General features: G+C 45.4%; 1 protein-coding gene across 1 annotated transcript; it reads left to right on the plus strand.

Annotated features, from left to right (window-relative positions):
* The first annotated feature begins 8251 nt into the window (after positions 1–8251).
* Positions 8252–14219, plus strand: LOC146756870 (uncharacterized). The gene is made up of 6 exons (XM_085523828.1): positions 8252–8681; positions 9000–9479; positions 11655–11737; positions 11927–12053; positions 12652–12762; positions 12868–14219. The coding sequence occupies exons 3-6, from the start codon at positions 11714–11716 to the stop codon at positions 14217–14219; spliced, it is 1614 nt and encodes a 537-aa protein (XP_085379954.1). The 5' UTR covers positions 8252–8681; positions 9000–9479; positions 11655–11713.
* Positions 14220–14492: the final 273 nt, after the last annotated feature.

Here is a 14492-nt window from a genome sequence, read left to right on the forward strand (position 1 = left end):
TCTGGTTTTCCCCTCATCATACTTGATAGCTATAAGCTTTGTCCTTTATCTCTGCTGAAAGCTAAGGATGCTGATGCCTCTGTTTGCTTTAAGGGCCTCAGACAACCATCAATTAGGAATTCAAAACATCTGTGACTGTTCTAATTTATGTAATTATAAACTTCTCAGTTCCTAATGAGGAAAATGTGCTTTGACTTCTTAAATCACTCCAGATCATCTGATTATTTTCCTAATGGAACTACAAAAATTGAAGTGTGCTTGAAGAGAAAGGTATTGCAAATCTGGGAGCTAACATTTTCTACAATGAATTTTATGTTCCTTAGTGAATATTTTGATTGTTCCACCCAGACTTTCAGCTGCTGTTGCTGCTCTGCTCAAGTAACTGATTCTATTCCAGTCTTGACCAGAGACAATCCATGTACACAAGCCTAGGAACATACAAAGAAAATGTGTCACTCTCAGAACTGCAACTTCAAAACTTACCTTTTTCAGTCGCTTACAAGGACACTTGAGTTTAACCTTCTGGCTGCAGTTCAGAGGACAATCACCTGAATGGCAAATCTCTTCACACCGGTGACCACAAGGCAACTACAAGCAAAACAAAAAATACCCCACCAATGAATAACTGAAATTGCATGCAGTCTATGAACTAGTTTTATTTCAGACACAGCAGCTAAACAGAAAACTCATTCAGCTCATCAGGTTTGTCTTCCTACCTGCAAAACTGGAAAGAAAAAGGTCAACTTATTTCACTAGTTACTCAGAGTTTTTTGGTTCACATAGAATTATTTATCTTTTACTGGGAACGCTTGATCAAAAAACAATTTTTTCTTTCAAATGTTACAGGAACAGTCATCTCCACAATGATTCATATATCGACTGCCCTAACTACCTGTATGATGGAGGAATAAAAGTAGATGAAGTAAGAAGAAACTGAAAACTGAAATGAAGTGTGATGTGACCCAGCCTGACCCACAAATTGCTAACAAGAGGGTAGAATTAGAAGCAAAAATACCACAAAACTAGGTTTTATGTGCAAGAATCTTGCAAACTATGCAGGAGTCAAATACAGGCCACCAATATTCTTACACCTGAATTAATTTCACTAAATCCTAAATTTCTGCATTTGGTAAATTATCCTGTTTTTGACATCTGATAAATAGCATTTCCTTTTTTTAAACTATCAGTGAAAATTTTAACACTTATAATGAAACTATTATTATTCCTTACTGTATATTATTATTCATTACTGGGATAATTTAAATATGCTGCTGCCTTTTAGGGATGTAACAGTGTTCCCAGAACGACATTAGAGATTAAAAAAATAATTCACAAGAATAAAAACAAGTTTTCTTCCACAGCGTGTTGGGAGCTCAACTGACCTTGCTCAGGTCCCAAACAAAATCTTCATAACGATGATCTTTCATTTCCAATTACATAAATCAATACTGTCCAATACTGTTTATAAACAAAGGCAATAACTCATGTAAGATACCCAACTGATTCATTTATAAAGGTAGGTTTAAACAATATCACTCCCTGTACAGAAAGAGTTGGGGGAAAACACACTGGACAAATGACCACAGAGGCTCTTCCAGGAGCCCACCTTAAGAGGCAAGAGCTTTTCCATTCATTTACATTTATTTTATCCAGCCATTAGATCTTACCCACAGACTGAAAAATTTCTCTACTGTCCTTCCATAACAGGCTCTTTATTCCCATAATATTCCCTTCATTGAATTCCAAGCAGCTTCAATCAATGTTTCTTGAATACAGTAGCCAGAACTGCAAGTAATATTCCAGCTGGAAGAACATTGTACAATGCCTTAATTGCAGCTTATTCTCCACAGAATATCCTTCCCTATACATCTTCCACTCTCATGTTCACTTCTCTCCAGTTACTCATGCTGCAACAGTAAGGATTTCTACTGTTTCCCAGGAGGGTTGTTATTGGCCTTGACATGCCCAGTCTTACTGGTTTTTCTGTATCTGTACCATGTCCCAAACGCATGTGTTCTGCTGCACATGCGTTTCCTCAGTTGTCACCTACTGACAACACACCACAAATTCTCATAAGAAAATCCCAACGAGTTTTTGGTGCCAAGGTCATTACTGCAAACAGTGCAAGACTAGCCCTCAATTTGAGCCCTTGGAAAATCCCCTTATTGCCAACATTTCTCGTTCCAATCACTCCTGCAGGAATTTTTGTTGTTGCTTATGGCTTTTGAGGTGGTTGCCCTAAATAAATAAAGAACCACAAGCAGTTGTTTCCTTCAGCAAACACCAACTCTCGCAACGATCATCTCTTTTACATGAATTAGCTGTTTACTGTCTGGCACAGCCTCAAGAGCACAAGTGAAGTATGACATATGGGACTACATCTCTTCTCTTTGTCTGGAGGAAAAAAGTAATTGGTCGTTCTATCAAAGAAGGAATTCAGTTTTGTCTGGCACAACTGATCACCTGAAAATCTACTTGAACTCTGCCTCATTGTTAAAAGATGGGTTAGATGCTCATGATTAAGCCTTGCACATGCTGAAGTCAGGCATGCTTCCATTAATAATGTCAAAGCCTGAACAGTTACATACCACCAGAGCACAGCACAGGAATATACTTAATGCAATACCAAAAATCGTATTTGCTTATTGAGTTCATACACAGCTCACATTCAGTGGGATGCAGGACAAGAATGAAGCTGACAGTTTCAGCTGCTTCTCAACCCCTCCAGTGCAAACACAACATAAACTCATGGGAAGCAGTTCTATGAGTGGCAAAACAACAGCCCCAAGAGCTAAGAGAACAGAAGCAATCCAACCAGTTCTGCCAGATAAGTGCTGTAGTGGGAAGGGAGGTGGTTTTGTCCATTTATTTTTTGCAAATGTTGAGGTGCTAAAATATAATGTGTTTATCCCCTTAGATCTTTTTCACTGTAAATATTCTGTTGTTAATAGCTAGTAAACTAAAGGCTGAAAAGAACAGGCTTTATATTTGTCATAGCAAGCCCATTAAAAGAAAGCAGTATAACCCACAACTCTGAAAACAATCAAACAGAAATCTTCATGAGCATTTTCCACTTTGGGAATGCATTTAAATCCTAACATTATGCCTGGTGATGACAAAAACCATCAACATTTATGGATGCTTAACTAATCTTCACCAGCAGGTAATAAGCTATTTGTTAATGCACACATGAGAATAACCCCACTCTTGAGCAGCTGTCTCAAAGTTACAAACAAAAGCCAAGCTTATCACTTCCAACCCATGGGGCAGACTCACCAGTTTTAAAGTGTAGCTCTGCTCTCAGAGCTCTGTGAAAACCTCTACTGCTGAAGCTAGACACTGAGAAGGATACATGCTTATGATAGAAGCAAAGCTTTCATTGCACAGTAATAAAATGTAATGGAATACTGGCGGGGAGGTTCAACCTCTACTGCCATCCCACTAACATCTGCCTCTCATGTCATGGGCTGACATAATAAAATAGGAGGCATTACTTTCAGAGCAGCCCTCATATTACAATGGGGTCCCATGTTTTACAATAAGATAATAGCAGAATGCACAGTAAAAGCACAAAGTACTGTTATTTTGTTGAAAAAATAATAATTACACGGAGCAAAGAAAAACATGTTAAACAGACCCACAACTACTGGTAATGGACATGTAAGCAATGGAAACAGATATGACTGTTAAAACTTTCGTTTAAGATCTGTCCCAAAACATCTGCTAACATGATCATAAGAATTTAATCACCCCTGATTAAAAAAAGTTACATTTCCTTCAACAGGATATTTAGCTATTGCTACCAAACAAAGCAAAGAACTTTTTAATTAAAGCTTCACATCCAACAGCTGTAGCAGTATCAAAGACTTTGCTTCTCCCTTTAAGCAGATAGGAAATACGAGCTGTACCGCACAACATTTGAAGTCTTTCTTAATAGCTCAATACTACCACATGCAAAACAAAAGCATGAAACCTGGCAGGACTTTTCAATTCCTGCTGTATTTTTCCCAAGGCACCAGACAATACAGCTGATTTTCATAATCCTTGGAAGAAGCACAACACCTGCAATTCAAGTACAATGCTTTCCACCATTTCCATTAATCAAAAAGACAAACATCTCAAAGCTTCAGGAGAATACTGTATTCCATTGAACCTAAACTGCACTATGCCGAACGTGGTGGAGTTACAGAATACACTGATTTTTAATAAACATTAGTTTTCCTGAGCTCTTCTGGTAAACCAAGCTCAGATTCTGACACTGAAAAGGAAATTCTCATAAAAACTAACCTGGTATTTACTTGTGGGCTGCTAAGATAACACAAAAACATTTCAGATTTGGTGTTGAGGAGACAATTCTATTTAGGCATGAAGAAATTAAGAAGAACAGAGAGTACTTCTGAGGTTATCAGAACAGGACTAGGGAAAGCAGGAGGAACAGAAAAACAAGGACAGGAACTACATGAAGCAGGACTGTGCTAACACATTTCAAGAAAATTACTAAGACAGAACTAGAAACACAGGAAGGGAAGAGAATGTATTTTTATGTAACTGATTACACTACAAAGTTTTGCGTGTAGATGAAACAAGATAAATCCATATCTACAGGAATGAGAAGAGTTAACCAAAAGCCTTATCCAACTAAAACAGACCCTGCTGCCCTGAGTCTTCTGTTCACATCCCACTGAATTCAATTCTAAAAAGGCCCTGCTCTACAGACGATGCAATTCTGAATTGCAGACTTGAATTCAGTAGTACTACTGGATGGATTTTAAACCTCAGACTGAGTCTTGGGAATACATCCAGAAAAATCTCAACAGTTAACGTTAATCAAAATCAAAGAAGAGATATGGAAAAAATCTTTGAAGAGAACCTGAAGTACAGGAACACACAGTTCATGTTAAGAGATTAGAAGTACTCCTGAAAATAAAGAGGAGGAAGCGTTGCAGCAAATAAAACCAAAGTAACAGAGAAGGAAATGGAAGGACAAAAGTTAAGAGGTAAACAGTGAAATAATTCCCCTGCCGGGAAGAGAACTTTCAGACATCCAGGTGAGAAGATTGTGACAGATGGATTCATTTACTCAAGTAAGACAAATAAAGAGGATGTGCAAAACGAAGACTTCACAAAGACAAGGGCAGAAAGCAGAAGATGCAAGTAGACACACAGCAAAGAGCCCAGAATTTCTATTGGGGTTTCATGGATTTGTTAACATAACCTTGTCTGAAAAACAGAGACTCTTGGGAAGCAGGCAGGAATACTATCAGTTTTGCAAGTTACTCAAAACCAGGAAAGTCTGTCTAGTAAAAGACTGGACACTTCTGAAACCAGAAAATAATGCAACACAGGTTTTGAATCTATGTCTATTCAGTTGAGGCAGAATTCAGGCAAGGTGAGACAACAGATCTCAGACTAGAGGACTCCACAGGCAAAGCAGCACAACGGAACAGAAAGCAAACAGTGCAGAAGGACAAGCTGAATCAAATTACTTCTGAGTGCCAACTACATACTACTGGAGACAAAGTACAAGGCCAAAACAGAGTAAAAAACCAATAAACAATTTCAGGATTAAGTATTCTCAACCCTTTGAAATTATGCACAAGCCTTTTCTTTACAGCTGGGAAGCAGAATTTCTGAGAAATTCTGAAGTGTTTAACAGTGGAAACACTTTCCAAAATATTCCTGACTATTCACGTTTTTCCTCTTTGTAAATTTCCTAATTCTACAGTAAGGAAACAGAGTGAAGAAAGGGCTGTCACCCTTGCCACAACTAATGACAACTAAAGAACAAAGGCACAATAGCAAGTAATACATAGATTTCTGAAAACACAGAAGCAGCACAGAATAACAGCACTGGGAGGGACTAGGAACAAGTCATTTTGCCCGTCCCTCATGTCTTACAGCAATAAAATCCATAACTAGACTAACCCCAATATATGTCTAAGCTGTTACTGATGAAAATTCTGTAGCTTTTCCAACCTATTCTTCCCAAGCTCTACAAGCTTTACTACTCAAAGGCAGTAACCAACACGAATCTTCCTAACTGATACAACCACTAGTTCATAGCATGTTTGCCATATAACAAGTTTACTATTCTTCTTTACAGCAACCCTTCATATAGTCACATACAACAAAGCAATTAACTCCTTTGTCTTAAGCTTCAAGCTACTCAATATGTTTCACTAGCACAGTCAGTCATTAAGAATTCATTTTACTTAGGTCCCGTGCAGTTTTTTTTGTTTCTCTTTTCTTGTTTCCTAAAACTGTTGTGCAGACAGTGATCACTGACCCTGTGCAAGAAAAATCACAAATACACTCCTCTGTATTTGTCCCAACCAAAGAGTATCCTGTTGAGAAAGTCTGTTCAAGATCAGTTTTCAACCACATCAAAGGACATACTCTTCCTCATTCAACCTCAGCAGCTTCAAGCTTCAGCTTTCAAGCCATGAATGAAGTATTCACTGATACTGTCCTGGAGTCCTTAACCCTCATAGAATAAAAAAATCATTACGGTTGGAAATACCTCTATGAACAAGTCCAACCATCAACCTATCAGCACCACATTTGCAGCGTTTGAGGCACGGACTCAGATGTGAACGATCCAAATCGTTTATTACAAGTTCTCACATCCCTTATAGACCTTCACAAGTTGTTATTTTCTAACTTTCCCGTCCGCCCTTACAACTTTCCCAACCACCTTTACATGTCAACAAAGCATTCTACAGAACCCTTTTCAACTGTCCATGCAGGCACGTATCCAATCAGAGCTGTGAGACCCTTCTTCTCCTTGCAGAGGTGTCCTTGGTTCTCATGCTGTTTATCTTGCTCCACAGCTGCTGCTCTGAACAGCTTTTCTTGTATTCCCACAAGTACCAGTGCAGCCACCGCCCTCAGGCACCCTGGCCATCCCTTACTCACTTCCTTGGCAATTTGCAGCTCAGGGGTTTGGCAGATGACTTTTTTCCTGGCAGTCCTTAAGGTTCAAAGTCCAGCTGTAATCTCGTTTCCCAAATATGTCACTTCCTGTTGAGTTATTTGTGCTTTCTGTAAACCAAGAAACTCAGCAAACTCTCAGTCTATTGTACACAGTCCTTTTGTTGCTGTGGCAGCCACGTGCTGCAGTAAAGTTCCACCCTAGGATGGAGGATCCCAGATCTCAGGCTCATGAGTTGACCATCATTAAGCTGTTCTCACAACCCTGGGTAACACTGTCCAGGTTAACTGAGACTCTTCTCCCCATATCAGGGCTTTCCTATTCAAAGACAAATAACCTTAGGCTTCCTTTGGCCAAACCAGGCAGAAGAGACATCCCTCAAATCCAGAAGGTAAACTCCATCTTTTCGTTCCTTAACTTGGTTAATAAAGTGCACGGATTTGCCACCACTGAGTGTATCCATTCAACTATTCTAGTACTTGCCCTCAAGTCTTGTACCAAACTACAGCACTTGCTATCAAAATTGGAATCCAAACTCCAAAAAGTTACCTATTATTTCTTTTATCCTCCTACAGTCCCATACCCTCAAAGGGCACCGCTTTACCCTGACTAGGCAAGCTCTTGCTTTTAACTTCTACTTAGGGCTTCATTTTTGGCCCTGATGCCCACGCCACTAAGTGTATCATATTTGAGACTGCTGTAACTCCTGGGGGTACAACATTGTTTTGCCCAGTTTGTGTTAAAGCCAGAGTTACAGTTTTAAATCAGCCAATATCGTTGCACTCTTAGCTCCAGTTTTATTCAATTTCTTGCCAGAGTAACCTGGCAGGTACAAGAATTTCTGTATTCCTGCTTGTTTTCTTAGCTTATGTTTAATTAATCCAAAAAAGGAAAACTTTTCCCGTTGGGCAGTAGCATCTACTACTGTTACAAAACCATCTATGGGTAGTAAGAAGCACCCATATCCACCAGAAAACGAACCTCAATATCCTGCTTTCCTAAATGCAATTTCCCATTGCAGTTTGCACACTGCTTTCCTTCCAGTTAGGTGACCCCCAGGTACATTGCCCAGTGCAACTCAAGGGTAGGTATGGCCAGCCATACGGACCACAAACCCACACAGAACCGCAAGGTATCGCTGCACAGAAGACTTATTAGGACCCTTAGACAAGGATCTGGGGAAAGTCGTATTCTTACAGCAGCTTCTGGGTAAAGCTCCTACCCACAGCTCGGTTCCATTGCAAGAGTTCTGTTCAACACACAATGTCCTCTGGTGCTGTACCGGAGATTGCCTCTTGCTGGGACATACTCGTGGGGGAGAGCAGTAACAGGAACGCCAGGACAGCAAGGGAGGGATGCCTGATGACAAGGGTGTGCGAATGTCCCCACCGAAGGAAGCAAAGAGAGCCGGCAGAAAGCGATGCTTCATTAGCGTAACAAAACACAGCCCCCATTCCTCCCTCCCTCCTCCCCCGCACCCCTTCCCATCGCCATCCCCCGGGGGCAGATGTGCCATGAAAACGAGCTCTGGGTGTGATCGTTGTGGGAATTCCTGCCTTCCTGAGCCTGTGCGGAAGAGGCGAGAGCCTGGCTGGAAGCCATCCGGGCAGCACCGCGGTGGCAGGAGGTGCACCAAGGCCGTCCTGCGGCCAGCTCCGGGCTGAGGGCACTCGGCGTCCTCTGCTCTACGCGACTCCGAGGAGCCCGGCTACCTGCACCAGAGCTGGGAGCAGCCTGCTCCGCACCCAAGGTAGGTGCCCTTCGTGGCTCGTGCAGAGGAGCGCACGCTTCCTGCCCCCTGCCAGCAGCACCGGGAGAGGAGCGGGGAGCGGCCCCGGACGGGGCGGAACCCGCACTGCCGTACCCCAGGCGGGACCCTGGTCCCGGCTCCAGCTCCCGCTCAGCGCAGCAGGTTTGCTGGCCCAGACGGGCTGCAACCAGGGCGGCAGTTCATGCAGCCCGGGCTGGGCTCCGAGGGGCACGGGAACGGGCTGGGAGCTGGGACAGTGAGGAAGGGAGCAGAGGAGGTCAGCGTGCTCTGCTGCCCGGTTGGATCTCTGTAACACAGCGCAGCTGGGGCTGCAGTTCTTCCTCTGGGCCACGGGAGACACGAGACGGCCTCGCTCTGCAGCTGTGCACGCGTGGATTGACGGAAGCTTTAAACCCCCCGATGCCTCCTTTGGAGTGTCTTAATGTGAAGCCTCCAAGTGGAAATTTGCACTCGCCCTGCTCCTCCTCCCCGGCAGCCCCCAGCTTCTCTTCGGGGACCCTGCGGGCAACACGTGCCTCTGGCGACCCTTGAAATGGCGTTACCTTTTGTTTGCTGAGCGCTTGCCTGATGGCTCAGCTGGGGTTGTGCAAAGCCCTGGCAAGGCTTTTGTTCAGGCTGTCCCGGCAGCTGCAGATGCCTTGAGCGCACAGCTGCGGGCCCTGAGCACGTTCAGCATCTGCAGCAGCTCCGGCACTGGGCTCTGGAACAGACGATGAGAAGCTGGCAGCCTGTGGGCTGACTGGAGCACGCGTTGAGAACACGGCCGAGCAGCAGCAGGTCAGTAAAGCACAGCCCAGGTGCCTTCTGCAAAGGGCACGCGCTGCTGAGAGCGTCCCCCGGCAGTGAGCGCAGTCTGCGTGCTCGGCTGAAGAGGGAGGGAGGAATGAATTTATTGATATCATGCAGGTGTCCTGGAGTGCTCTAACAACTGCTTAACAAGGCTGTTGTAACCACGTGGTTGTTTATTGCCTTAATTGTTCTGTTTAGCACTGCTGCTATTCGATAAGTTGCCTTCACGGTTCAGTTAAAATTCCCAGCACAGCATCGGCTGGTGGTGGCTGTGACCGTCACAGGCTGGTTTGGCTGCAGTGCTGTCAGATACTCTCTCTTCTCAGGAGATGGAAAAATAATCTCCATGTGGTTGGATGTTTTGTTGATTTATTGTTGTGTTTAAGTAAGCCATCCTATTTATTTGAGAAGTGTGAACCATCCAGTTGACTCCTCGCCGTTTTGCACTTCCTTACCTGAGGAATGTGAGCCATCACCACTTTTAGGTAACATCAGCAGTAGGTGGTTTTGAGAACTACATCAGTCACCTTTACAGAGTACTTTTCCCAACCCTTTTCTGAGGGCTTGCTTGATTTCAGCAAGCCCAGGGCTACTTCCACTCCTGAGAGGATGTACGGACATCTGCCAGAGGATTTAATCCATTTGCCACCAGGTGTTCCCTCACGGATCTGTGGAGGTGGTGCTCCAGCAGGCTTGCTGTGTTAGAGTGTTGGGGGCTGCATTCACGGTGTTCTTCCATGAACCAGGTGCTTTTCTGCACCTCCTGCTGGATGGTTGGATGGCCATACCATTTTCTAACAGTATTTCTGCATCTCTTTCCTGGGTAGCCGTCCCCTTTAGGCGTGCTTGCAGTCAATCAAAAGATCCCCCAGTTGGCACAGGCTGTCCTTGTTGTATGTCCTCAACTTCCTTCACCACTCAGACCTCCAATAAAACTCCCCTTTCCCATTCCTTCTGTATCACTCTTCAGTTTCCTTAACTGCAGCTAGGGCAGGCGATAAGCCGTCATTCTGCTGCCCCTGTTTGCCTTAACTGTGTAGAGGCAGTGCCTTTAATTAGTGCTATGGGTGCAGGTTTGCATCTGTTTGGAGCCAAACCCTACAGGTGGAGGATGTGTGGCCTAAAGGATTGTAGGCGACTCGGGGAGGTCTTCGTTTATTGTGTGAATAAGCATTACCTGCACAACTTGCACCACGTAGTGCAGCAGAAATATTGTGGAATATCAGTCGCTTTTGATTCTGGGAGGACTGGTGCAGTTCTCCTTTGCTTCATATGTCACTTCCAAACCCGACACGATGCTGATAACACCTTTCCCATTTTGCATCCAATTACTGTCCCCAGTGACCTCTGCTTTCCGCTCAACTACAGCAGTCGCCACGAGACTAAGGGAGAAGCAGGACTATATTTGTTGATATAATAGGGATATGCTGTAGTTATTTAACAGTGACACAGCAGGATCGGAGGTGGCTGGATACACTTGGTTATTTACTGCATGGAGGGTAGGGTTACGCACACACCTACAGGAGGCCCTCCCATTGAGTCACGAGGCTCAGAGTAGTTCCCCTTTTTTTCTCATGTCTTCAGTCCACAGAGGTAAGGAGCTAGGATGTGGCTGGATCCTCTCCTAGTCCCAAGCTTGGTCAAGGCTTTGTGTGGAAGGAATCATACGTGCACAGTCCCTCTAAGACAGAACCTTAGAGAGTACATGAAAGCTCCAAAGTAACCATGGGTGTCTTACAGAAGATCTGTATTGAGAAGGAGTCTCGATGTCAAGCTGCAAGGGATCTCTGTGCAGGTGTGAGCTGCAGAAACAGCCCTGCTCGAGGGCAGGTCCTGTGGTGCAGCCCGCTGCTGTGCAGCAGAGCTGGAGGGGCACTTGGGCTGCTCCCTCTTTTGGGGTAAGATGACTGCCTCCTTGCCGTGCTTTGTCTTAAGTCCCCTCTTAGTCTCAGCTGTTGAACTAAGTGTCAGCTACCAGTTGTTTCAGCCTCCCAGTCTGAGACAGCTTTGTGACGGTTCATCTCTTTGAGCCAGACTGTTTCCTGTGCTGCAGCTCATTGTCTTTCTCTGCAAGGCCAGGCAGTGCCCTGCAGAAGGGCTGAGCTGGGACTGGGACTGCTGCATTCCCTCACAGCTCCCCTGCCATTTCTCTTCTCTCTGCAGGCTCCAGTTCAACTTCTGCCTTCCAGCCGTGATCATCCCAGCCTGCAGGAGAGCAGCAAATGGCTGCAGCACATCCAGTTGAGGTAGGGGTTGGGGAAGCAGGCAGGAGAGGCCAAGGGGCCAGGGATGTGAATGCAGGGGTAAAGGGAGGTGCCCTCAGCCAGTGTGTGTGTGCTGGGGACAGAAAAGCAGCTGGGGTGTGAGGTTCTGTCCTGTGCGAGCTGCTTGCCTGGGCCTTGGCTGTTCCCAGCAAGGATCCTGTTTGCTTGCAGGAGCCCGTGAGCTTTGAGGAGGTGGCCGTGTATTTCAGCAGGGAGGAGTGGGCGCTGCTGGACCCTGTGCAACGAGAGCTCTACCGGGACGTGATGTTGGAGACATACCAGTGTGTGGCCTCGCTGGGTGAGAGCTTGTTTGCCTTTCCTCCTTGTTAGGGCACCTTTGGCTGTGCAGAATGAGCCTCTGCAAGCCGGGCCTTGAATAAACACCATGCAGCTACATATTGACTCACACCACAGTGCCAGCAAGAAAGGAGATACTGAAAAGCATGAGTTTCAGAAGGGATTAGTATGCACGGCACTGTGATCAAAGCCACAGAGTCAGTGCTGGCAAGCAGGCATCAGCCAGGAGGGAGAAAACCAGCCCTTGTGTTGTGTGTTGCTTGGTGCCACCAGCTCCAGCTCACAGATGAATCCCTGGTTACTGCTATGGAATTGAGGATTTTCCATGCAACTGCCATCAACATTTTGATGCCTTGACCACTGGTAGACTGTAAGAAAACAAATAAGCTGTTGTAAAGTTAATTTGAAAGAAAAAATATCCCTTCACAATGTTCAGAGATGTCAAAACATTCTTTGCTCCAAGGGAAGCTGTAGGCACAGTGTCATTTAGACCTAAATGGTGGTTTCTCCTTGGGGAGGGGCACAGAGTGGAACTGTTGAACAGGCACTTTGCCAGCATGAGGGAAATGCTCTCTTGTTCCCTGTTTCTCTCCCTGAAGCTCCACTTCCAGCCCCCAAGCCCATGCTGATCTCCCTGCTTGAAGGAGGGGAAGACCCCTGGATCCCAGATGTGCGTAGCCCTGAGGCCATGCCAGGAGACCTCAGCCCAGGTGAGGTGGTGGAGGGAAGGGGAATGTTGGGGCTGTAAGAGCCTTCTCTGCCTGTGTTTTATTTTGGGCACCGTGTGCTATTGCTGCATTTCCTCTGTCATCCAGCAGCTGATGGGATCAAAAATACAAAGGAGGTTCCGCAGAGAAATTGTGTAGCGGAAATGCAGCTGAATCACATCTCTGTGGAAGAAATCAGAAGGGATGTCCAGGAAGTCCTGCAGCAAGGTCAGGGTGAGCACATCAAGAAGCCCCTGGGAAAGCATCTGGGAATGACACTGAGGAACCCAGTGGACTCCAACATAGGTCCAAAGCAGCCTGAGGAAACCAGGAGCAAGGATGTGTGCCAGATGAAAAAGCAGAATCCATGCACTGAGTGTGAGAAAAGCTTTAAACTGGATTCCAGCATCACTAGCCACCAGTGCACGCACTCAGCAAAGAGGCATTATGAGATCTGTGATTCTGCAGAGAGCATGAAATGGAGACTCCACCCCACTGGCCAGCAGTGCATGTACACAGGAGAGAGCGCCTTTGAGTGCTCTGACTGTGGAAAGACTTTTACGGACAGTGGGAGCCTCACTTCCCACCAGTGTATCCACAGAAGAGGGAGACTGTACAAGTGCCTTGAGTGTGGGAAGAGCTTGAAAGGTATTTCTAAACTCAAAATACACCAACGTGTCCACACAGGAGAGCGACCGTATAAGTGCCTTGAGTGTGGGAAGAGCTTTAAGGATAGTTCTAAACTCAAAATACACCAACGTGTCCACACAGGAGAGCGACCGTATAAGTGCCTTGAGTGTGGGAAGAGCTTTAAGGATAGTTCTACACTCAAAATACACCAACGTGTCCACACAGGAGAGAGACCATATAAGTGCTCTGAGTGTGGGAAGAGCTTCATAAGCAGCTCTGAACTGAAGATGCACCAGCGTGTCCACACAGGAGAGAGACCATATAAGTGCTCTGAGTGTGAGAAGAGCTTCATAAGCAGTTCTAATTTGAAGCTCCACCAGCGCATCCACACAGGAGAGAGACCATATAAGTGCTCTGAGTGTGAGAAGAGCTTCAAAAGCAGTTCTAATTTGAAGCACCACCAGAGCATCCATACAGGAGAGGGACCCTGCAAGTGCTCTGAGTGTGAGAAGAGCTTCATAAGCAGTTCTGATTTGAAGCACCACCAGCGCATCCATACAGGAGAGAGACCATATAAGTGCTCTGAGTGTGGGAAGAGCTTCATAAGCAGTTCTGATTTGAAGCGCCACCAGCGCATCCACACAGGAGAGAGACCATATAAATGTCCTGAGTGTGGGAAGAGCTTCATAAGCAGTTCTGAATTGAAGATGCACCAGTGCATGCACACAGGAGAGCGACCCTATAAGTGTCCTGAGTGTGGGATGAGCTTTAAAAGGTGTTCTGAGCTGACACTGCATCAGAGCATCCATCAGGAAAAAGAGACCCTGTGATTGTCCTGAGTGTGGTAAGAGCTTCAAAGGGAGTTCTGAATTGAAGCTGCACCAGCATATGCACACAGGAGAGAGACCATAGCTTCTGTCAGACATTTTAGAACATTTTGGCCAGGCCTGCATGCAGGGAGATGCCTGGGAACTTGTCTTTTCTCTCCCTCAGAGAATCCCATCTGCTGTGTTACCAGAATGTCTGCACCAGTGAGCTGAAATGGCAGGAAGCCTTGAGTGTGAGAAGGGCTTTGTGCCTAGCAGAGAGCTCCTCACACTCCC

This window comes from Coturnix japonica, chromosome 25 (genome assembly GCF_054131305.1).
Source record: "Coturnix japonica strain WE chromosome 25, WE-NBRP24, whole genome shotgun sequence".
NCBI lineage: Eukaryota > Metazoa > Chordata > Aves > Galliformes > Phasianidae > Coturnix > Coturnix japonica.